At 41.2% G+C, this 25,937-nt stretch overlaps 1 protein-coding gene across 1 annotated transcript in view; it reads right to left on the reverse strand.

Annotated features, from left to right (window-relative positions):
- The window catches only part of DEPDC5 (DEP domain containing 5, GATOR1 subcomplex subunit), a 108,507-nt gene that overhangs the window by 66,106 nt on the left and 16,464 nt on the right, over positions 1 to 25,937 (reverse strand). Inside the window, exons 9-24 of the mRNA XM_069497429.1 lie at positions 24,440 to 24,518; positions 23,411 to 23,472; positions 21,021 to 21,090; positions 20,287 to 20,359; positions 17,582 to 17,685; positions 17,217 to 17,291; positions 15,732 to 15,866; positions 14,809 to 14,870; positions 14,611 to 14,684; positions 10,746 to 10,815; positions 8,994 to 9,030; positions 8,360 to 8,480; positions 5,482 to 5,702; positions 3,438 to 3,641; positions 1,225 to 1,360; positions 101 to 198 (exon numbers count right to left, since the gene is read on the reverse strand). Coding sequence (XP_069353530.1) covers positions 101 to 198; positions 1,225 to 1,360; positions 3,438 to 3,641; positions 5,482 to 5,702; positions 8,360 to 8,480; positions 8,994 to 9,030; positions 10,746 to 10,815; positions 14,611 to 14,684; positions 14,809 to 14,870; positions 15,732 to 15,866; positions 17,217 to 17,291; positions 17,582 to 17,685; positions 20,287 to 20,359; positions 21,021 to 21,090; positions 23,411 to 23,472; positions 24,440 to 24,518 — 1,621 coding nt within the window. The remainder of the gene's footprint in view (positions 1 to 100; positions 199 to 1,224; positions 1,361 to 3,437; positions 3,642 to 5,481; positions 5,703 to 8,359; positions 8,481 to 8,993; positions 9,031 to 10,745; positions 10,816 to 14,610; positions 14,685 to 14,808; positions 14,871 to 15,731; positions 15,867 to 17,216; positions 17,292 to 17,581; positions 17,686 to 20,286; positions 20,360 to 21,020; positions 21,091 to 23,410; positions 23,473 to 24,439; positions 24,519 to 25,937) is intronic.

Below are 25,937 nucleotides of genomic sequence, written 5' to 3' on the forward strand. Positions count from 1 at the left end.
TCCTAAAATAGACATGGCCCTGCTTTTTTGGCCCTCGTGTCGTTCCTAGACGTGAGCCTGCTCTGAGCAACCAAACTCCGTTACCTCTTGGATTGGTTACCTGCACCACTGTTGCTAAGCAGGCTGGCAGAAAGCTCTTCTGTTCCACTCAAGTTCAAGAAGGACATGCCGTCACCAGGCTGGCGGGAAGTGCTGTGCCTGCAGAGAACAGAGCCCAGCCACGTGGCTTAATGCACATCATCCACCTCTTTTTCCCGCTCACCCTGTATCCCAGGGGGGTTTCATCAAAAACTGGCCTGAATATTCAGCCACTCAGGCTGGCAACCACTAGGACTCATATCTCAAGCCACCAGGCTGCAGTGCTTGGTTTGTGTGCCAGCTCTGGCCTCCTGTGGCCTGTTCCTCCTGCTCTTGTACCTGGCTGCTTTCCCACCACCATGCTAGACCACCTGCCCTCTCTATCCCACACCTCTACTTACGAACAAGGATGGATGTGAGATGCTTGAGTAGATGTACCAGAGTTGTTCTGGTAAAAAGGGTCCTGCCCGCCCATACCTCTTACCCATCTCGAGGGATGTCAAAGTGACTTAAAGAGGGGCCAAAGATTGCTCTTTGCAAAGTATTTCCTTAAGCAACACAGGAACAGAGTCCAGGTGTAACTCAGGCTCATGCTTGTGAAGGCTTAAATGACTTTCTTCCCATACTGCCTCTCTTCAGATACTTTGTAACACCTTCAGAGCTCTGGTTCAAAAAGAGTTGTTTCTGTAAACACAGGCCTTGATTTCCACTGCTTTTAGCATTAACTTCTTCTAAACTCAACGGTGGAATTTCTCAATGATCAAAATGACAAAAGTCAGAGAGGCTATCCAAAACACATAGCATGAATCACCTGTCTCAGCACTCCAAACCCAAAGCATTTCCTCTCTTGTTTTCATCCTTGACTGAGGTGTAGAAAGACCCATGTTTGAGGTTTACAAAGCGGTTTTGGATTCAAGATAAACCTAAAGCAAGGCCTAGGTAACATATCAGGCAAAAACGTCAGGTTGTCTGCTTTGCACTTTACCCCGTGAAGGGAATGACATTGACTGACAAAAGAAGGTCCTAATGTCATATTATCTTTTTAAGTCTTATAAACATGTTTTGTCAGCCGTCTGTTATGCACATCGTCCTGGGTGCTGGGGAGTGTTCTCAAGTTACCTCCTGGAGCCCTGTGCACATCCTCACCTTCCAGCAGCTTCATGATACGCTAACTCCAGCAGCTCTGCAGAGGAGTGAGTCGGGTCCCTCTGCCCACTGCCTTGCAGCTCCGCCATATTCTGCCGGGTCTGGTGATGGATCTGGATGGCCTCTCCCGATGGTCCTACCCAGACAAAGAACCACTGAGCATCATTCCCACCTGACAGCTGCTAGGATGGTGTTGGAGAGATTGAAAGAAGAACACACCACCCAGGAACATTATACAAGGGACCCTCTGGCATTCAGAGAGGACACCTTTTCTTCTCAAGCAGGACCCATTGTACTGTGGGGCCTCATATCCTGTCCAGTCTATTAAGAATATTTTAGAAGCCTGTTTCATGCACACCAACTGAGACACCACAGAGAAATATACTAGTTTAGGAGGCAAGGTCCATTCCCAGGAGGGTTAACACAAACTCCATGAGAAGGAAACACAAGTGAAACACCAAATGACTCTGTTAATACCTAAGAAAATAACAACTATGACTCTAAGAAGCAGAAAATGCTTAAGTGCAAAGAAGACAGAGTAGGAGATAAATTAGAATTAGTCAAGCCTACTGAAGAAATCTTCCCAGAAAAAGAGAAGCCTTAGAGCTAAATGTTAAACAAGGGCTGGGTGCGGTGGCTCATGCCTGTAATCCTAGCACTCTGGGAGGCCAAGGTGGGTGGATTGTTTGAGCTGAGGAGTTCGAGACCAGCCTGAGCAAGAGCGAGACCCCTTCTCTACTAAAAATAGAAAGAAATTATAGGGATAGCTAAAAATACATATAGAAAAATTAGCCAGGCATGGTGGCACATGCCTGTAGTCCCAGCTCCTCGGGAGGCTGAGGCAGAAGGATTGCTTAAGCCCAGGAGTTTGAGGTTGCTGTGAGCTTGACGCCACGGCACTCTAGCCCGGGCAACTGAGCAAAACTCTGTCTCAAAAAAAAAAAAGAAATTATATTTGTGAAATCCCAAACGTGAAAGAGGCAAAACGTGTGCAGGAGACCACAAGATTTTTGAGAAAGCTAAGAGCCTCTGAGGATGGGAATGAGGAGAGAGGCTGGGAAGCCTGTCAAAGGAAGGCCTTGGCTATCAGAAGGCCAGGTTGGCAGGAGGAAGAAACAGAGTAAGTCGTGTTTGGAGAATATTGTTTTAGTAAAGTGCGCATAAAGGGTAGGAGAAGGAAAAGCACAGAAGCAAGAAGAGCTGAAGGTCATGGAAGAAGCATCAAGAGCTCTCTTAAGAGATCCCAAAGGGAGCCAGTGGAAAGGAAAAGACACTAGAAAGAAACAAGTAGTGTGCCGGATTATAGCAGAGGTAAGAGGGCAAAAAGGGGTTTGGGAATGACCCCCAATTACAGCCATGACCCAGATTCATTTCTCACTAATTTAACTTTTAAACACTAAAAATAAGTGCAAAAGAAATTAACTAGAATTTCTAGGCATTCAGCAGAATGATATCCATGGAAAAAAAAAAAAACCCCAAACCTGGAGCTTAATGCGTCTGTTCCTTCCCAGCCCAGTAAGAGCCCATTATGCTGAAGTTTAATTTTAGACGCAGCTTTATAAAACCTTACTGTCATCCTCTTGAGGACAGATCACAGAACAAAAAGGATGGGCTAGGGTTGGGAGTGGTGGCTCACGCCTGTAATCCTAGCACTCTGGGAGGCCGACATAGGAGGATCACTTGAGGTCAAGAGTTTGAGGTTGCAGTGAGCTATGATGACACCACTACACTCTTGCCGGGGCAAAAGAGTGAGGTTCTGCCTCAAAAAAAAAAAAAAAGAAAAGAAAAAGAAAAAAAAAAGATGGACTAAGAAAAAAGTGAATGTGAAAAAAAAAATTTTTTCTTTTCAGTTGTCAGAGACCCCTAAGAGAAAACAAAGTAACAACTCTGTGTAACCAAGACAGCAATGTCAATATCCAGAGAGGATTTAGAGCAGAGGGAATGGATGAGAATAAGGGATATCAGTCTCAGGAAAGAAAGCACATGCCAAAGCAGTTCCTTTCGAATAGAAAAAAAACAAGCCCTTACGTTTACACAACTAGTTAGTTACAAAGCCTCTTCACGAGAACCCCTGGGATAGCCAAAGTGGACATAGTTATCCCCCTCTTACTGGAAGTTGAAACACTAGACCACAAACATATGGATGATTAGCGCTGAGGACCACCAGGCTGGGAACTGCTAGTCCAAGGCTCTTTCCTGAGCAACCAACTTACCCACAGGAAAAGTGTGCATCCAGCGCCTTCTGTTGGATGTGAGCTTCATGGGCATTCGAGAGGGAGCAAAGGGGTTAATCAGTGCTCGCTGGGGCGTGTATCCACCAGGCCGGACATGTAGCATGGATTCTGCGCTGCCTACATGGAACCTCCCCGGTGCGCTGGAGTCTCGCTGCGGTGGCTCAATCATGTTCTCCAGGATGTCTGCCAGTTATCATGGAGTTGAGGCACAAAGAGAAAGCACAGAGCCATAAGGAAACCAGAACTAGGCAGACTGATAAGCCAAGGATGACAAGAATCGTGGACATCATAAATGTCAGGGAGTGAGAAAAATGAGGCAAATTGCCAAACTATAAAGAAAAGAAATATGTTTGGGTTTGTTTACCTTCTAAATACTTCCGAGAAGGGGGTTCTGATTCCTAGATTACTGGCCAATGGAGCCACACACAAACCTAATGAGGATGACCGCACATCACCTGGAGACCCTGGACTTTGAGCTGGATGCAATGACTGAATAATGGGCCTTGAGTTGTCTCCCTGGGGAAAGGGGTGAGTATTTTCTATATGTGGGAGGAACAATAAAAATAGGTATTTGGTGGCCAGAAGGGTAAATCCTGGCAGAACTAGTCAATTTTGTTCACTAAACCCACTTGATTTTCCTTTTGGGCACACAGCAAGACTATATGGTTCTCAGCCCCTTTACATTGAAGCCCAATGACTTAGTTCCTGCCAATGGAACACAGGTAGAGGTGATATATTCCAATTCCAGGCCTGGACCACAATGATCTCCATGCATGATCCCCATTCTCTTTTTTCCTTCTGTGGCAACTTGGGAGACCAATGTTGATGACCATGGGATCCCAGGATGGAGGGAGCCTGGGTCCCTGAATGACTAAGTGGATCAGTACTCCCTCCCATTGACTCAGTGGACTGGGACACAAGTAAGCAATCAAATGTTATGGTGTCAAAAAAAATTCTTGGGCCGGGCGTGGTGGCTCACGCCTGTAATCCTAGCACTCTGGGAGGCCGAGGCGGGTGGATCGCTCGAGGTCAGGAGTTCGAGACCAGCCTGAGCAAGAGTGAGACCCCGTCTCTACTAAAAATAGAAAGAAATTATATGGACAACTAAAAAATATATATACAAAAAATTAGCCGGGCATGGTGGCGCATGCCTGTAGTCCCAGCTACTTGGGAGGCTGAGGCAGTAGGATTGCTTGAGCCCAGGAGTTTGAGGTTGCTGTGAGCTAGGCTGACGCCATGGCACTCACTCTAGCCCGGGCAACAGAGTGAGACTCTGTCTCAAAAAAAAAAAAAAAAAAAATTCTTGGCCTCGAGGTGGCTTACACCTGTAATCCCAGCATTTTGGGAGGCCAAGGCAGGAGAATTGCTTGAGGCCAGGAGTTTGAGACCAGCTGAGCAAGACCCCATCTCTACAAAAAATAGAAAAATTAGCCAGGCATGATGTCACACAAGTGTAGTCCCAGCTACATAGGAGGATCGCTTGAGTCCAGGAGTTTGAGGTTGCAGTGAGCTATGATGATGCCACTGCACTCTACCCAGGGCAACAGAGTGAGACTCTGTCTCAAAAAAATAGAAAAGAGGTGGGAGTAGCATGAGGGAGCCTAGTGGTGACATAACAGTTTTGTACCTTAATTGTGGTGGTGGTTATACAAACCTATATGTGATAAAATTGCACAGAGAAATATTAATATATACAAACAAATGAACATATATAAAACTGGAGAAATTAAATAAGCTCTGCAGATTGATACGGAAAGAAGCAAATCCCTTTGACCTTAGGCCTAAGAAAAGCTCTACATTAACATATGGAAAGGTACACAGTTACTGTGATGAGGGAAGAAATGGTAGACACAACAATAGTATAATACATACATATCTAACAGCTAAGATGATTCTCACCACTGCACTGGCATGGAAATAATTAAGATGTGGGACTCACAGCCCTGACCACCACCCCCACCTCCCATCCCCCACCACAGTAAGGAAGCTGTCCCCAGCTCTGCCTGTGTGTCAGCACCCTGACCTCGAGTGCTGGTGTAGCCCAAGGAGCTGCTAACTTCATACTGGTGCAGGTGGGGGTGTGGGATCATCAGGATGTTGGTGCTCTTGCCCAGGGAGCTGTCATCAGAAGCCTGGCTCCTCACTTCCTCAGTGGGCAGCGCCCGGCTGGGCAGGGAAGGGCTGGATGAGACATCACAGGAGCTGGCACTCTTTCGACTCTGACTCTCCCGTTCTCGCACAGACCTGCCAGGTGAGAGACAAAAAGTTACCACCAAGCAAGGCATGCTGTCCCACCTGCAAAACCCATCACCAGCCCAAGCCACTTGGGAAACCAATGACAAAAATCTCCAATGTGATCTATGAGTGGGAAACATGTAGGCGGTACTTTGCCCTGAGCCACTCATGTTGTATAAGAAAGGGAGGAATAACTGATAGTTCTCAAACAGCCAAGTCCTGGGATCACAGCTGTAAGGAACTGACGGCTCCAGTCTTACCCCACCTGATCCCACTGATCAATCACACGTCACTAAAAACTGGAGAACTGACAAGATACAATGTGATGCAAAACAAAGTATACAGTGCCCCCGGAGAAGTCTCCTTGCCCCCAAATTTGAACCTAAATCTAATTATGCCTCTAGAGATAATTGCCAGTTTAAAGGAAATTCAGAGACTAGTGGAAAAGTTAACAAGGAAACAATCAGCTAAATGAAGAAAGCAATATATTCTACTGTCGTACACACACGCACACACACACACACACACACACAAAAGACATCACAACCAAAGGAAATGTGTGGATCTTGTGTAGATCCCAAGTTATACAAACCAACTGCAGAAATACATTTTTGAGACAACTGGGAACTCTGAATATGGATTGGCTATTAGAGGATATTAAGGAATTAATGTTAATTTTGTTACTAGTGATAATTTTTTCTAAAAAATCCTTATTTGTAAGAGACACATACTGAAGTATGTATCAGCAGGGGGAAAAAAAAAATAGAAATGCCTGGGATTTGTTTTAAAATTCTTCAGCCAAAATTTAAAATGTGGGAGAAGTGATGAAACAAGACTGGCAACGTGGTGATAACTGTTCATGATACTAGTCTCTCTGTTTGAGCATGATGGAACATTTCCTTAACAAATGTTTAAAAAATAATATACTCTTATTAGAACATAAAACTCCCTAACGGACTAAGGGAAGAATGTCTAGAAGCAGTAGGAAGAAGGATCAAAAGCAGAGAGGTCCAATGGGGAAGCAAAAATTAAGAATGGAAGAGTTAGCCCACCAATAGGACTGCCCTTCTGGCATCAGAGCCATTCCCTCTCCTCCTGGAAGGATTTTGTTTTAAGTAAGAGCTTAGACAAAGCCTGAAAATAGATCCCACATGCTGACTACATTTTCACGTATTTCAGCAGTAAATATTTGAGCACCAGTATATGCTTAGCTATGTGGCAAGGGGTAGAGCACAGATTAAGACATGGTTTGTGCCTTCAAGGTACCTGGAGACCTGAAACACAGGGTCTTGCCATCTTTGATTAGACAAAGAAAACCAAAAATCTTGCCATCTTTGATTAGATAAAACAAAACCAAAAATCTTGAACTATGAAAACATTTTTAAAGACAGAAGAAAAGCCCCGAAGTAGCTGCTACTGAGTCTCTAAGTAGCACGCACATGTAGGAGGAGAGCTGCTGTTAATAGCACTTATTCTGAACTCTCAACAGTCTCAGGAAGAGACATCATGATGGGTTGAGAGAAAATGACACAAACAATCATGTGGCCACAATAAGTTCATTTTCCACAAAATTAAGAGACATGATATTCTTCCAGGTAGTTGTGCTTAAACTTACACATTTAAGAAATCTGGAATATGGTATTTGGTCAACTGGGAGAAAAAAAAAATAAGGTAGAACTCTGTTTCACACATTCATGAAAAAAAATTCTACATAAAGAACTAAGCATAAAATCCAAGACTACAAAGTAGTAGAATAAAATATAAACTATAGGGCTGGGCACGGTGGCTCTATATTTCTAGCATTTTGGAAGGCTAAGGTGGGAGAATCGCTTGAGCCCAGATCAGCCTGGGCAACATAGCAAGACGCCGTCTCTTAAAAAAAAAAAAATTAAAAATTAGTCAAGCATGATGGCATGTGCCTGTAGCCCTAGCCACTTGGGAGGCTGAGCACATTTAAAAGCAGGAATTAAAGAAAGAAAAGTTCTTGCCTTTTGGCAATAATAAACCTAAAAGAAACTCTGGGTCCAAGGATCTATATTAGTGCCAACCTGGTAAGAAGATTCTAAAATTTGTGACTTGTTTCTCTTGGCCAGAACTCCTTCTTTATTTATTTTTTTTTTTTGAGACAGAGTCTCACTCTGTTGCCCAGGCTAGAGTGAGTGCCGTAGCGTCAGCCTAGCTCACAGCAACCTCAAACTCCTGAGCTCAAGGGATCCTCCTGTCTCAGCCTCCCGAGTAGCTGGGACTACAGGCATGCACCACCATGCCCGGCTAATTTTTTCTATATATATTTTTAGCTGTCCATATAATTTCTTTCTATTTTTAGTAGAGATGGGGTCTCGCTCTTGCTCAGGCTGGTCTCGAACTCCTGAGCTCAAACGATCTGCCCACCTCGGCCTCCCAGAGTGCTAGGATTACAGGCGTGAGCCACCGCGCCCGGCCTTGCTTCTTTATTTTGAGACAATGCTTCATAGCAAACAAAACAGCTGGGACTAAAGAGCCTGAAAACAGAATCCCTAATGCTATATATGGCATGGCTTCCTTCTGGCTAATTTTAATTTAAAATATTTTCAAGGTTACTCTCATAAAGGTCCCCAGTGGACCTCAGGTTTCCCTGAACAATTTTTATATACCCATTATCCCCCAAAGTGAATCTGGCAGAAAACCTGCAGGTGGCGAGGCGCTGAGCCCGGGATGGGCCAGGCAGCCTGAACACTTGAGCGTCATAGGCATCATAATCTACTTGGATGGGAAGGGCGTTCTCAGATTCTTTTGGAGATCCGAGAGCTGAAATACACAAATAATACAAATTGTCATCCAAATGCATTTCAAACAGATGCCTTCCGGGGGTTTTCACCAAAATTTGCAAGGCATAGGTGATCATCATCTCCCCCTGGAAAAATGGGATAATAACTCATTCATCAGGTTGTTGAGATTCAATGACGTGCCAAAGCGATACAGGAATAATATAGCACTCAGTGCAGGCAAGGTGTCAGTAGCAGCATTTCATTCTTCTGTGATCCCGCTTTAAAAATACTGTCTTAATATGTTTAGTACTTTAAAACTTTCTACCTGATCTCAACAATGGATCTATGGAAAAGAAAAACAAGATTTTATCATCATTTTACAGCTGACAGGGCAAAAATACAAGGTGGTTAAAGGACCTTCCAAAGTGACACAAAAAGAACTCAGGTCTCCTGATTTTTCTCTGGAATTTTTAAGTGATTTCACATAACTTTTTGCGAGGGGTTAGCTGAGTCTTTCTAAAAGTGATGAAAGAAGATCTCAAAAAATACTCACACGTATCACGGCCATTTTTTGCTTTCTCAGAGGCGGGCTGTAAAATTAAATAGATAATTAATCACTCCCTCCTCTGCCAGAATAGAACTTATCACAAGGCACAGTATGCACATGGCCGCTGCCCAGGGCAGAGACCATGTCTTAACCCTCCCTGTAACTGACGGAAAGGCAGGAGCTAACATCTGACACTTACCTATGATGGTCCTTTACTTCCCACCTCACATCTTGTTTACTCCCAGAACCCTACCCAGTGGGGGCATGGACCCCACTTTAAAAGCAAGGATATTTAATTCTAGAGAGGATAAGAGACTTGCCCACAGTCACACGATTAGCAGGTGGCAGAGTCAAAATCCAAGCCCAGATCCTCATCCTCTCAGTCAGTCCACTGTTGTGTTTTTTCTACCATGGTCAGGTCCCACCCGACCCAAGCACTGTGTGCTTTCCCCTTCCCCACGGCACTGTCACCTGCCTGCCTGCACCTAACAGAGCTGAGCACTCTGTAGATTGCCTAACGTGCTGAAATGGAGTACAAAGGTAGAGAAAAAAATGATAGAGCTATCACTTTTTAGATTTTCTTAATAAATCTTTTTCAGGACCCCTAAACCTCTCATAACAATATTCAATATTCATTCTTGCTTCTTTAAAACGATCATGGTGCAGAGAAGTTCCTGGTGTGTTCCACGTTGCCAAGAATGGTTGTGGTGAAGGCATAAAACCTCATGAGGCAGGAGAAAGCTCTTTGTAGGCAGAGTCCCATCTCCCAGCACTTTTCTACTTGACATGGCCTATTTAAGGAGTCCTCAGATTCCTCCAAATTAATATTTCACCTGTTAGAAGATTAACATTAGCAGCCCTCCCTCCCCCCCAAAAAGAAAAGGGAAGTAGTGGCCCTGATACTACTAATGTAACACAGCCATAAACGGGGAAACCCTCAGAGAATTCAGCTCTTCTGAAAATCAGAAGGGTGACAGCACCCTGGTGTGGGGCCTATAAACATAACACCCATTTTTTTTCTTCTCACATTACATCAAAAGCACTTGTTCAAGTTCTTAAAACTTGCATTTTTTATTAGTTACAAACATATTCCATCAAGTAGATATTGTATGGTTTATTTGGCCATTGCTTTATTGTTTTCAACTTCTCACTATTATAAATAAAACTAGACCCAGATCTATTTGCATATGATAACTTTGATTATTTCCCTTCACCACATGCCCCAAAATGGAACTGCCTGGTCAAATGGCATGAACATTTACATTGCTCTCGATACACATGGTTGAACTGCTTTGCAAAATTATCATACACCAACCAGGTACTCAGGTACCAATTTCATCACACTTTTTCCAGCATTTGGTATAATTAATAATATATTTTAAACCTATTAGTAAGCAAAAAAAAAAAGAATCCCCATTCTAGTTTGAATTTCCATTTCTTTACTATTAGGATGTGACCCTTCTATCATACTTCCTCTTTGCTATAGTGTGTATCTGTGTTTTGTCCCCACTGTATCTTAGTGGCCTCAGTATCTGAATAAACCAGTCACATCATAATAAAATTAACTCTTTATCATATTTTTTCATGTTGTCTGGGGGTTTATCTTGTTATTATTTAATGTATAAAACTGTAAAGTTCTAAGACAAATTTCTTAAACCCTAGTCATGACCATGGAGGGAGATGAAGGTACCTTGGTACTAAAATAACCTCATCAATGTGTGACAGTCCCCAAAGGCTCTGCTGGTTAGTAAAACCTACCTTCTTTCCTGCCAGTTTTATTCGTGGGGTGAAACTGTTACAAAAGAGCTGGCTTTTGGATGTGTAGAAACTGTAGAAGAAATAAACAGGGTCATTAATCTAAATCCCTTTTATTTTAACCTCAAGACACAATTGAAATCTCAGGCATGGATCAGCCCTCCTGTGCTGGAATTTGTTTTAAGCTTCACTGATCGTCCCAATTCTAACTTCTTTTGCAAGAAGTGACTACAAAACATTAATTATGTTTTTAATTGTTGAGCTATTCTTTTTTTCCCCATAAATTATTTCATGTGTGCAAGTCTTAACTCCTAACTGGATCAGAATCTCCTCCTTGTGGCAGGGATTAAAATCTATTTACACCACGATGCTTTCCCCTTGGTACCTGGCAGGATACTACACCCAAGGGAGGTCCTTATCACTCACTGATTGATCAGCACTTAGTAAGCAAGAAGAACCAAGGCAAGAAAGGAAAAGGGTCAGTACTCAAGAAAAGATGGCAGAAACCATTAAATCCCAATCCCTGTGAAAAGCATCTTAATATAGTCATGTCAGGTACATGAGACTCAGCCTTGCCTTGAATATGTTGAATGAATGAGTACATAGAGGCTGTGCAGGCTTTGCTATTCCTCAAGCATCCCTCTGTATTCTCTTTTAACTATCACTAACTTGTGGTCAAGATGTTTTGAATATTGACCAATCTCCACCTTCCATCAAAACTCTGACCACAGCAGAAAAAAAAAAAAATTTAAAAGGCAATTTCAATAGATAACCATTGGATTGTGAAGCAATCCTCGTGGCATATCAAGCAGATAAGAACTTAAGATGCCACCTGCAGTGAGACCTAGAGTTCAACTGGGCCCTGGGATTTGGCCTCTCATAGTGGTATCCAGGAAAGTACCAGTAGAGGATGCTACTCTCTTCCCAGATATTGACTGCAAAAGATCTGAGTGGTAAAGTGATGTCAGCCAGAGAAAGGGTTTCTATTAAACAGAACCATAATGCAATTGCTATTTTTGAAGGTCAAAAAGTCTAATATCATGATTTCAAATGGCTCAAACTAATAATTGCAGTTTTGCCATGAACTTGCTGTTCAACCCTAGGCAAGCCACTTAACCTCTCTGGAACTTGGTTTCCTCACCTGTACAATGTGACTGGATGGTCTACATGATTTCTAAAATAGATTTCAGCTACATCCTGTGATATCTCAAAAATCTCCATTTTATAACTCTTACATATCTGACATTAATTTGCTTTTTGGATCAATTTTCATTATTAGCCAAAAATACTATGGGAGTAATCAGTTCTCACTGAAGACAATTTTATTATATTTAGTAAGGTGTTTGGCCTTAGTATAGTGGGAATACTTTGCCTGCTTCTAAAGAGGTTTTGCTGACTGGAAAAGAACAATGGCCCCTGTGAGCAGCTGTCCGTCTCATGCCCTCTTGTTCCCGTCCCCAAGTGGCGTGGGCAAACAAGGCTCAAAGGAAATGTGAAAAGCAGGCCTTGTGCCCTCCTAGCTCTCAGACTCTGAAGCATGCAGTTCTATCCTCCATCTTAACTGGCATCAGAGAAGCAATTTAGGAGGAAAAATAAAGTGAAAATTCAGGAAACTTTCAAGTTACTATAAAGCAAAATTTGAGGAAATTGCAATACTTAAATTCATATGCAATTTTGTGTATGCTACGGTTACTTTTTATCTCATCTCCTGAACTAAACTGAAAACCATGAAATATGCTGTATAAAGAGTGGCTTTTTTTTTCCCCCACTGGCAATTGTATCTGAATGTCTATTAAAAGATTACAAATCCAAAAATAGAGGCTGACAAAAAAGAAGTTACTCTGAAATAAGTGAAAAAAGAAATGAGCTCAAAATACTCCCATTTTACTTGAACCAGGTTTTTATTTTATTTTATTTTATTTTTTATTTTTTGTAGAGACAGGGTCTCAGTGTGTTGCCCAATCTGGTCTCAAACTCCTGGCCTCAACTGATCTTCCCACTTCGGCCACCATCCAAGTGCAGGGATTACAGGTGCAAGCCACCATGCCCAGCCAAGAACCAGGTTTTTAAAATAATGGTAACATAAACACAAGATGAGAAAGGTTACAAAGGCATCTTATTATGAAGCAGTCACTGTTTTTTTTTTTTCAAATGACTTCAGGCCATGCAATGACAACATACAAAAGTGAACATCATTAAAAGTATAACTTTATGTACATATATGTAAAAGAAGAACATAGGTGACCACTCAGACACTATCTTGTTGGGCTCCCATACAAGACAGGGACATACTCAGAACAGGATAATCACAATGTGACCACATCCTTACAAAACTGGCCAAAATGACTATTCCTTTGCTCATTCGTGGTTCTTCACCTATAAATATTATAGGTGACCAGCAGAATCACTAGACTGATGGCAAACAGCCCATAACAAAGATAAAGGATATACCCATAAAGCTGAAATCAACATTTGTGATGAGTTTTCAAGCTGGTTTCCAGTAAAGATTTACAACTAAACAGAAGCCAAAATTGAAGGTTCTGTTGTGCTGAAGCAAGACCCTAGTGGTCTTTTGCTCCTCATAAATCCTGGCCACAAACAACCCAGAGGAGGACAGAATACTCTGGAAGCACTGAAGAGAAAACAGCTATTGGATATCAGAGGCAGCACAGGAAAAATTCACAGATATGATGGAGCTGGGTCTAGGGGATACATAGGCATTTGTGAGAGAAGGGCAGATGGAGAAGCCCTCCAGAAGAAAGGCCCAGAAGTGAGGTGCCGCCATGTAGAATGAAAGAGGGCAGCAGTGGGCAAGTCCTCAGATGTCAAATGCTTTAGTCTTTACCAAACTGGCATGAAGAATCCGAGGGAAAGAGGAGTAGGATTTGGTGGGTTTTTTTTTTTTTTGGTTTTCACAAAAATGACTCTGGTAGACAGGTATAGCAGAGGTTGCTGGACACTGCTCCCCAGACCCCCAGAGTTCTTGGTGCTACATCAGGGCCTGCCATGTGAGGGCAGAGAGGGACACTAATACATTTTGCTTTTATATATTGGGATTCCAAGATTTTAACTTGAAGAAAAGGCCCTGTTGCTTAAGAACAAAATAAAAAAAGAAAGAAAAGAAGAAAATCACTGGTCTAAAGAAGTAACTCTCAATGAGGGGCAGTGGAGGTGGATTTTGCCACGCAGGAGCCATGTGGCGATGTCTGCAGACATCTGTGGTGGTCACGACTGGGGGGGTGTGCTATTGGCAGCAAGCAGGTAGAGGCCAGGGATGCCGCTCCACATGCTACAAAGCCCAGGACAGCCCCCACAACAAAGAATGATCTGGCCTAAAACATCATAGTGCCAAGGTTGAGAAACCCTGGTTTAAAGAACGGACTGAAGAAAGGAGAGACTTGAAGTAGACACGCCAGTAAGATTAGTGTCATAGTTCAAAAAGATGAGGACGGAGATAAAGCAGTGGCACTGGCAGAGGGGAGAGAGAGGCCATCCCTGAGGTGGAGTCAGCAGGAATGCTGAAACCTTGTCCCATGCAAGGAGGCACGGGGACTTGTCCACAGATGAAGAAGGCCAGGCACAGTGTGGGTCTACTATGATCTGTGGGAGTTGGAAATAGTAGGACTTGGGAATAGTAGCAGACATAAGCCCTTCAAATTTGTTTTGACTTTTTCACCATAGACTGTTCCCATGTTACTGCTACTGCTTTGCATGGAGAGAAGCTTTAAGCAAATGTTAGAACTTTGGTTCCCACATTTTCTTGACAAAAGGTTGTGCCATAAATAAGAACTTAACACATTTAAAGAGAAAATGGCAAGGAAGCTATTTGAAACCCTTGTCACCTACTATTGATCAAGATCGCACCCACCTGTGGTTTATCCAGTGGGGAATATTATAGTCGTCACCCAGACGAGAATCCCGAGGAGCACTCCGATTATGTAGCTGCAGGAAAACAGTAAGCGCACCAATAAGCAAAAAATCAAGTAGGATGTGGAACTGTTCCAACTTTTCCATTTTTGACTATTCTCCACCTGGCCTTTAGCAAGCAAATCCAAAATCTAATTACCTTGAACAATGGGACGGCATGTAACGGTTGCTCTCCCATGCACACCAAGTCCACACCGATTCCTAAAAAAGAGAAGACAAAAAGAGGGGGGAGAGGAGTGGCAAACATAAGTGTCCCAATTTATAAATGATGCTATTTAACTGGGTATGAGGCAAAGTCAACTACCATCCTGTGCTTTGTAACCTCATCAGTGCTATCTATGCAGCAAAGAAATAAATAGATGCATTTTGTCTGGTTCCTCTTTTCTGGGTGGCTCACACCTGCCACTATTTAGTGCTTGACAATTAGCCTTTGACTGCCCTGCAGGCATAATTTGTAAAACAAGACAACCAGGCCTCCCTCACTAAAGTTTGAGGCCAGAAAAGAATAAGCACTTTGCAATCTCAGTAAAAAGAAAAACAATCCATGTCACTTAACACATCTTCTATTTTGGCAATCAGGATTTGCTCTCCCAACTCCATCTTGGTGAAACAGAAATCAAACCAAGTGCCTGGGGCCAAGCTGGAGACAGGAGGCACGTTACTAGATGACCTGAGGGTGCTTCCCAAGCTGGGTTGATGGCACACTGGTCCCTTGAAACAATCCCCCCAGAAAGGGTACTCTTGTGTCAAATATGTTTGGGGAACTCAGAGTACTAGACGTACCCTGTAGAGATAACAAACATACACTAACATATCAAAAACTCTAGGGAAGATCTGCAATCATGGAACCTGCTTATTTGTGTATGATCCAGCATTTCCCATACTGATTTGACCACGCAACTCTTTTTGTCACCCGACATCTACTGACGTCCCTAGATCTTGTGACACACAGAACACTCTGCAGAGCTCCTCACACTCTAAGAAGCCAGTGAAAGCTCAGAGTTCTAGGGGAAAGTCAGGCTATAAACCCACAGGGCCAGCACACAAACCAGGGAGCGTTACCGTTGTCTATCATCCTCTGCTTGGTCAAGATCATGAGCAGGCGGTCCACTTCGAAGACACCCACCCCGGGCGTGATCACCACAGACATCTGTCCAGTTCGGTCAAAGTTGCGGTTGATGTAGTGCTTGTCAAACACTTGAAATACAACAAAAATTCCCTGATAATGTTACAGCTTTTCAGAAACCAGCCACAGGCAAGCATCTCTGCCCTCTGAGAGGGTTATGTCCGTATTTCCATTATACCAACTGCCACATTCCAGTTAGTCGTCTGCCTTTCCTCTTCTACATTAAGAAGTGCTTCAACACAGAACTAAGTCCCCGTCACCTTTGTCATCCCCTCATGGATGCCTAACACTTGCCTTAATGCAGCCTTAACCGCTCAGATTTCATGTCATTAATTTAAACTATCCATAAATGAGTCTATTGAAACTTACAAGAACCAAATATTAATCTAAGACAATATTCAAGAAAGTGGACCAGAATCTTGGGATGACTTTGTAAATTTGGCAAGTTAATTTTTATCTCTAGCATCTACAATTCTTACTATGGAAAATCAGTGATATTCAAATATGACAAAAAGATTTCCTAATAAAAGACACTATGCTCTAGAATTCCCCAGCACCTGGGTGCAAACACATGAGAAGGTGACATAACAATGATGTAAACACACATCATCGCTTCCACCACTGGCCAGACACCTGAGCAGAGCTGGGCCTATCAGACCCTCTCTACTGGGAATGCAGAATTCTGAGCAGAGGAGAGCAGAGACAAGGTTGCTGGGAGCTGAATGTGGCCCTCGGAATTCCTGCTGCTGTGGTTCCCAGAGCTGCCAAGGTCCCCGCCTTCTGCAACATGGCATTTAAGCCTTTCCTGACTATCCCCCTAAGCTCCTGTGTCCTTAGAGTAAATTTCCCTTTTTATTTAAACTAACTCAGTAGGTTTCTGTTATTTGCAAACAACAGTATTTCAGCTAACACATAAATGCAGGGACAGACATTCAGAAGAAATCACACCACACTGTTAACAATGGTTCTCCTTAGAAAAGGATTGGTAGTGCTGGGGGAGGGGTATCACATTTTACTTAATACACTTTTCCATACTCGAATTCTAGGAACATGGGTTACTTTTATACTTTTTTTAAAGTAGAATTTTTTTTAATTACCCAGAAGCAGTTGAGGGATTAGGTGGAAAATACTAAGAACACAGTTTGTAGTAAAACAAAGAGCCCAAGGAAGATTCCCTCTGGCTCTTTACCATGAGAAACAGATGACACTACCAAATTAGTTAATTTCCCAACGGAAGACCCAAGTGCTAAATGTTGGTCATTAAAACCATCCAATCAGAGAAGTTATTGCATAGAATTAATTTGGGGGGTAGGTGGGCAGGGGGATCATCCCCCAGGTCTGGGTCTTTCGAACATTAGTAGAGAAGTTCATAGCCACGGGTAAGCAAGATGCTGGCTCGCTGTGGTGGCATCTGCACTCACCGTTGAATGACAGATTGATGGCCTCTAGGTAGTTTCCCTGTGCTGAGGTAGAATTGTCTCCTTGAGGAAAGCCCTCTGAAGCAAAAGATACAAGCGAAGGAAAAATATCATCATGAAAGATGAACTCTCAAAAACTAAGCAGAAAGTGTCTGGCTTCCCAGGGCCCCTCACCCTATACTAGGGACACTATTGAACTTACTGCATACGGAATGAACAACCGGAGCCACTTGGAAATAGAAACCTGACCACAAGCAGAAACTACACACAGCAATGGACGGGAAACGAGCACGAACCTCTTCTCTGTCTTCCAGCCTCCCTCCCATACCTCCTTTCGCCCCGCACCTTCTGTTACGTGGATGCAGTACCTGCCTGTTCCAGGCGCACCAACACCGGATACTGGATGAAGAGTTTTTTAATGGTCACGAGGAGGGAAGTCCACTCTTCTCTTCTCTCATTCTGCACCACCACTCTAAAAGGAGTATTATTGTAAAAGGGATATCAAGCAGCTATTACATCAGTTCCTTCATAAGGTTTCAAGGAAAGAAGATAGGATTCCTAGAGTTAGGGGAATTAACTATATAATAGTAAGTAATGAAGTTAAATACACTTCACAAACATTAACAAAGAAATATGATCACATTCATAGTCACGTAAAAGTAAAAGATAGAAAAACATTTAAAAAAATTGCATTCATATTTTATTAATGCCCAGAGTTGGGCAGAGAGATGAACATTCTCACATACTGTTGAGGGCACATAAATTTTACTCTCCTAAATTACAATTAGGTGGCATGTATAAAAAACCTTTAAATAGAACATCCATACATATGTATTACATGTAAATCCAATAAACAGGTCCAGGTTGGGAGACTTGATTATGGGAAAGGGACGGGTGGGAATCCGTTTACAGCACACCTTGTGAATTAGAAATTAGAACCATGTGAATGTATTGCAAAAAAATGTTAAATTTAAGTAGAAAAATATATACTTTCTTTAATAATTTCAATGCTTGGAATTTATTCTAAAGAAACTTAGGGATATATAACTACATATTTATCATAGAGATATAGATAATTTTAAAAATTAAAAAAAATTCTTCTGTCCCATAGGTTTAAAAATTTTTAAATAAATAGTTTAAAAGGTTATCAAAAAAATTGCTTAAAAAGTTTCCAAAACTTTTGTTATTCTTTGGCAGTTATCCACAATATATATTTTAAAAAACAAGCAGACCAGGCATGGTGGCTCATGCCTGTAATCCCACCCTTTAGGAGGCCGAGGTGGGAGGATCACTTGAGGCCAGGAGTTTGGGACCAGCCTGGGTAACATAGCGAGACACTCTCTTCACAAAAACATGTAAATATTAGCCAGGCATGGTGGTGCCCACCTGTAGTCCCAGCTACTCGGGAGACTGAGGCAGGATGATCACTTTAGCCCAGGAGTTTGAGATTACAGTGAGCTATGATCAGGCCATTGCACCCTAGCCTGGGTGACAAAGCAAGATCTTGTCTCTAAAAAACAAACAAAAAAACAAAAAAACCAACCACAATTATAAAAGATTTATTCTTTATAGATGGTATTACAAAATTGAAAAAGGAAAAAAAAAAAGTAGGCATTGTGTGCTGGCTTGGATCTTAGGAAGGAACTAGTTAGAAAGAAATATATTATATATTTAAGGCTAGAGGTCTGGGGAAGATGGACCATTTGAGCCAAAAACTAAACCGCCATAATAAACGGTTACTCCAAAACAGAGAGACATCATATTTCCAAGTCTGAGGTAAGAGGAGAAACTAACAAGGAATTCTTTCTCTCAGTTAAGGAAGGACATAGTTTGAGGAAGCAAGACTCAACCAATAACGGGTTAGTAAGTTAGAGAGAAGAAATCTTTAATGGCTTTAAACAAGTATAGTCAGAGGTGATGAAATGTGCCTGTTACCAAAGAGGTTATGTTTTATATAAACATAAAATCTTTGTAAAAATGTAGGTAATAATGAAACAATCAATCCAACACCTTTTGAAAAAGCAAATGGTTTTCTAACATTCGTTTCAATGTCTACTCTGTTCTCCAACTGAAGGGCCAATAATCATGTGATAAACTTTTTCATGCATTTGAAAATTTAAAAGGTCATGGTCTAGGCCGGGCATGGTGGCTCATGCCTGTAATTCTAGCATTCTGGGAAGCCAAGAAGGGAGGATTCCCTGAGCTCAGCAGTTCAAGGCCAGCCTGAGCAAGAGTGACACCCTGTCTCTACTAAAAATAGGAAAAATTAGCCAGGTGTGGAGGCACGTGCCTGTAGTACTAGCTACTTGGGAGACTGAGGCAGGAGGATACCTTGAGCCCAGGAGTTTGAGGTTGTAGTGAGCTAGGCTGACGCCATGGCACACTAGCCTGGGCAACAGAGCAAGACTTTGTCTTAAAAAAAAAAAAAAAAAAAGAAAAAGACCAAACGTAAGTTGTTTTGGGGGACAATTAAGGAAATCTAAAAATGCACTAAATGTCAGATGATATTATAGAATCATTATTAATTTTGTTAAATGAAATAAGGATACTGTGGTTAGATATAAAAATGCTCTTTTTATAGATGTAGAAATAAAGTGTTATGGTATCTATAATTTACAAAACAAAATTTAGTCAAAAAACAGATGAATCAAATATGGCAAAATAATAACTATTAAATGCAGGTATTGGGTATATGGGTTCATTATATTATATTATTCACTCTTCTTTCACATATGTTGACATTTTTCACAATAAAACATTTATAAGGCCTAAATACAATGTGGCATCCTGGATTGGGTCATATAAGTAAATGGGTGAAATCTGAAAAAAATGTGAATTTAGTTAATAGTTACGTACCACGCTGATCACCTAGTTTTGACAAATGTAACTTGGTTATGAAATGTTAACACTAGAGGAAACTGGGCAAAGGGTATATGGGAACACTCTGTATTATCTTCATAAATTCTCTGTAAATCTAAAACTACTTCAAAATAAAAAGGTTAATTTTTTTTTTAAGTTAGGAGAGAAACAACCAATAAATAAATAAAAGGCATAGAAAAGTACCCAAACATACTTGTAAAAGTCTTCATAGAATCGCCCCTTGTGATCCTGTCGAATTGAGGCTCGGTTTATTTCAGGAAACTCATCTGAAATAGAGAAAATGAAAGGTGTAGATCAGATTGAAAAGAGAATTTTACCGTTTTGTCAGCTTCCTCCTGCTGGGTTAAAGATTTGCATCTGAAAAAAATAAAGATAAATGTTTATCTATCGAGTTTTTTTTTGTTTTGGGTTTTTTTTTTTTTTTTTCTTTTTTTTAGAGACAGAGTGTCACTCTATTGCCCAAGGCTGGAGTGCAGTAGTATGACCACAGCTCAATGCAGCCTCAAACTCCTGGGCTCAAGTGACCCTCCCACCTCAGTCTCCCGAGTAGCTGGGACTACAGGTGCATGCCACCACACTCAACTAATTTTCTTTTTTTTTTTTTGTAGAGATGAGGTCTTACTACCTTGCCCAGGCTGGTCTCGAACTCCTGGCCTCAAGTGACCCTCTGGCCTTGGTCTCCAAAGTGCTGAGATTACAGGTGTGAGCCACCACACCTGGCCTATTAAATTGGTTTTCAGATGAATCACAGCCCACAGACTTCTTGCAACCACTAATGGACTGTGGTACTTTCTGTTTTAGCCTGTCCTCATAAGGTGAGAAAGATGGAACAGTACAAAGGGAAAGAAGAAGAAAAGGAATGGTAGTCGTTAGGGTAGGGGAAGCATAACTAAAAAATAACTGTAGGAAGGAAAAAGAGTTACTCACCAATAGATTTTGCATCATAGAAAGTTCTAGAAAATAGGACCACTGTTACTTCATGACTACAGTTCTTCTCCTAGGCATGGGAAGAGAAAAACAGTGCTCAAGTTTACTTCATTTACTTCACTATGAAGCAGTCTGCATGTACATAATATTCTCACTTCTAGGAGGCTCAGCAGCAATGCACAGAATTGGATAATTTCATGTAATTATAGGCTGCATAGTGCAGGGGACAGAGCACTGCTGAGAAGCAAAAGACCTGGATGGAATCCTGGCTCTGAAACTTACCACTATGTGACCTTGGGCAAATTAACTAAAGTCTCAACAATGTAGAAAATGCTCAGAAAACTGAAAATCACCAATAACTAATGGTCCCCCATCTCCCAGTTCTTGACGTGGCATGAAATTGATCAGCCCAGCAGTAGAGGCTCATGGTATTTGTACCTGTTTACAGTTTTTAAAATTTCTTCAGAACTGCAGTTTGGGGAACAAGAACAGCATTCCATGGTGCTGGATTTAAAATCAAAGGCACTCCCCCACCCTACCACTGTCATAGGATGAGGACTGGGGGCTGCTCAAGATGTATAATCCAAGGCCATGAATTATTTTTGGACAGATTGGGACTAGCAAGAATAAATGTTTTCATGAATCTGGAGATCAACATCCTGGAAGGAGAGTATTTACAGACGGACATGAAATATGGCTTGTACCAGTGAGCCAGCAAGCTCAGTTTCAGTTCCTCCTGGGTCTTTGAAGACAATAACCTATACCGATCAACCTCTCCTCTATACGAATCATACTTACTGACTAGAAAATTCAACGTGTACCATATAAGGTATACAACATAATGTACATTGTAAGCCATCTTATATTCTTCCATAGATATATTTCAAGTGGACATTCCTATATATAAGCCACATTAGCAAGGGCAGAGCACTAGGAAAGAGCAGATCTTCATCAGCTACTGAACTAATTTAATGGATTCCCAAGCTCCAAACTCAGCATCCTTATCTAATTTTCAAAAAGAGTTTCTTGCCCTGTACAAATTATATTTATGAAACTGAAATGCTTTGCAACTTCAGCACAAATCAATTCCTGATTTGTAGTGTTTTCCAATTTCCATGGTGTAAATATTCTCACCAAGATTGATTTCAATCCACCAACATGACATCACTGAACCAGAGCTGGGAGGAGATACACAGTAGTACACAAGTATACAGTACTTACACCATATAGATACAATAGAAATAAATGACCTCAAAAGCAAAGATAATAGAAAAATGTCATAAAGTACAGTAGTCTTTCCATGGGGGATTGGTTCCAGGATCCCTAAGGATACCAAAATTCTCGAATGCTCAAGTCCCTTATATAAAATGGCACGGTATTTTCATATAACCTATATACATTCTCCTGTATATTTTAAATCATCTCCAGATTACTTCCAATACCCGATACAATGTAAATGCCATGTAAATAAATCCCTATCTAATTTTGGTGTAAGTGATGTACAGGAAAAATGTCTCACAATGGGTTGGTGTCGGCATAAGTCTCTCAATTGATACGTGACGAAGGCAGTAAGGACTACCACTATTTCCACTTTGTCTTGTTCCTGATCTTAGGGGAAAGTTTTCAGTCTTTCTCCACTGAGCATGTATGATGTTAGCTGTGTGTTTTTCATACATGTTCTTTATCATGCTGAAGTGATTAGGGCAATTTAAATCTGGAGTCCAGTTTTCTTTTTCTTTTTTAACTTTTTTTATTTTTGAAACAGGATCTCTGGTTCTATTGCTCTATTGCCTAGCTACAGTTACAGTGGTGCGATCATAGCTCACTGCAACTTCAAACTCCTGGACTCAAGTGATCCTCCTGCCTCAGCCTCCAGAATAGCTGGGACTACAGGCATGTGCCAGCACTCCCAGTTAATGGGGTCCAGGTTTTAGCTAAGATAGCTCAATTTAAGGCAGCTTAACCGAAACAGTGCATTTAAAAAATATGTATTGAGGCCGGGTGCGGTGGCTCACGCCTGTAATCCTAGCACTCTGGGAGGCTGAGGTGGGCGGATCGTTTGAGCTCAGGAGTTCGAGACCAGCCTGAGCAAGAGCGAGACCCCATCTCTACTAAAAATAGAAAGAAATTATATGGACAGCTAAAAATATATACAGAAAAAATTAGCCGGGCATGGTGGCGCATGCCTGTAGTCCCAGCTACTCGGGAGGCTGAGACAGGAGGATCGCTTGAGCTCAGGAGTTTGAGGTTGCTGTGAGCTAGGCTGACGCCACGGCACTCACTCTAGCCTGGGCAACAGAGTGAGACTCTGTCTCAAAAAAAAAAAAAAAAAAAAATATGTATTGAGTAATGTTTACTCAATGAGACCTGGTATGTAGGAAGAAACGTACCTTCCACTTGGTAAATAGATCAGCAAGGAAACCATTCACAGCTTTCTCAAAATATAGATCCCCTGAAAAGAAACAATGAGAAGAGGCTGAAGACTATCTTTGTTTCTTGCTTGCACTTTCTTCTTTAAGTAAAGTAACAGGAATGGGACCAAAGGAAAGGTGGGTTCTGTTATATTTTAAAATAAGACCATAAAAGCCATGTACCAATTGGTTTCATCCTAGAGTTTCTATCAAGCCAAATTTATTTGTTTACTTATTTATTTTTTTCCTCTGGAGTTAGAAGTATTGGAAAGCCAAATTTAATGTCTGCCTCACTCGGTAAAGGGCCATGGCTTCAAGGCAAAATGTAACTTTGAAAAAAGCTTTGATGAGTGAAAAACATAGTGTACCTTCAGAATGAGAGAACAATCTAACTTCCAAATATGGTAATTCTCACAGCGATGCTTAAAGTTTGTTAGAAGATGATTCAGTGGGCCCTGGGCATTCATGAATCATCATTGGCAGCTCCTGATATTCATGAGCAGCCTTGTTGACCCACAAAAAAAACTAATTTGTAATTTTGCTAAACACAAATTTGCATTGTATGTACCATGAGGCTGGTGTGTTGGAGACAATATTTGCACCTCATGGCAGCTTTATTGTTCTCCATTCATTATATCATAATTCTAATAAAATGAAACAAACTTGGTTAATTCTGTGAATGACAGGAAGAGAAATGAAAGATATCAAAGTGTTAGTTGCTAACCATACTCATTCTATAACATTTCATCCTGTACTTACAGAATAATTTAAAAATCTGAGAATTCAGATTTTTCATTAATACTTTACTGCATTTCATGGACTTGATAATCTTTCTATATATACACATATACATACATCTATACAATTTACCTACCTATATATTAATCTATCTTAGCATTAGGACATATCCTTACAGAATGTCAAGAGCTCACTGTAAAATGATACCAACTTGGGGAAACCAGAAAATTCTCCCCAGTGACAGTTACAATCAGCACTTAGGAACAGTACCATAAATATCAAAATCCCACATTTCACAGCTCATCTGAATAAATATGTAAACCATAGCCGACGTAGAACGGAACACCACCTGAAATAAACAAAAACATAATTGCATTAGAAAGCAAGGATGTATAGCGTTTCAGTTCTGTAAGACGAAAAAGTTCTGGAGATCTGTTTCACAACAGTGTAAAAATAGTTAACACTAACTTAAAAATGGTTAAGATGGTAAATTTTATGATGTATTTTTTACCAAATTTTTTTTAAAAAGCAATGATGGAAGAATTCTCTTAAGCATGATGTGGGACTTCTAAAACCAACCTTCATCCATGCATTCTTTTTTTCATTTATTTATTTATTTATTTTATTTCAGCTTATTATGGGGGTACAAAAGTTCAGGTTATATATATTGCCCATGTACTGCCCATCTCCCCATTTTCCATTTAAATAGTTACTGAGCGGGGCTTCTGGCTCACGCCTGTACCCCCAACAATTTAGGAGGCAGGAGTTTGAGACTACGGTGAGCTATGATTGCACCACTGCACTCCAGCCTAGGTGACAGAGTGAGACCCTATCTCTAAAAGAAAAAATAAAATAAATTTAAAAATTAAAAATAGTTACTGAGCTCTTGGTCTGAGCCCTATATCATAGGCATTGAGGGAAAGATCTGGTCTCTGCCCTCTAGGAGCTTACAGTACAGGATAAAAACATGCAAAATGTTGCAACAGATACAAACATTCCATGAAGGCTCACATAAGAAATGCAGAAGAGGCAGTGACTCTACATGGGAAAGTCATGGAAATCTTATTATGGTGACACAACTTGGGCTCAGATGTACTGGATGATGAGTTGCCAGTTTAATAAATTAATAATTCACATCATACCTTCCCTATACCCAGACTGCCTCAAGGAAGAGCATACGTGGTTTCCTGGCCCTGTGTGCTATACCACGCTTTACCCGACCTTCTCTCCTCCACAGAGCTCTGAAGAGGTTTGGTGGGAAAGCGAAATGTAAATCTCTGACAATCTTTTAGTTCATTAGAGACCTGCTCCTTAAAAACCATTCACTACCTAGGGCTTTCTATAGTTCCTAGGGCATAACAGGCACTTGATAAAATTTGCTCTCCCTTTCTTTTCTTTTCCTTTTTTTTTTTTTTCCCCAGACAAGGTCTCCTTCTGTTGCCCAGGCTAGAGTGCAGTAGCATCATCACAGCTCACTGCAATCTCAAACTCCTCAGCTCAAGTGATCCTGTCTCAGCCTCCTGAGTAGCTGGGACTACAAGCATGTGCCATCACACCTGGCTAATTTTTTGTATTTTATGCAGAGACAGGGTCTCTTGTTTACTTTTCCTAATTATGAAATCTATTAGAGAAATGAACAAAAATACATATTTTCTAAGTTTTTAAATAGTAAACATGCAAGGTTCTTATAATTAAAGTTATTTTTTAAAAAGATACCATTTTAGGCAACATTATTCTAGAAATAGAAGCAGACTAACGGTTGCCTTTG

The sequence above is a fragment of the Eulemur rufifrons genome, chromosome 21 (genome assembly GCF_041146395.1).
Source record: "Eulemur rufifrons isolate Redbay chromosome 21, OSU_ERuf_1, whole genome shotgun sequence".
NCBI classification, from domain to species: domain Eukaryota; kingdom Metazoa; phylum Chordata; class Mammalia; order Primates; family Lemuridae; genus Eulemur; species Eulemur rufifrons.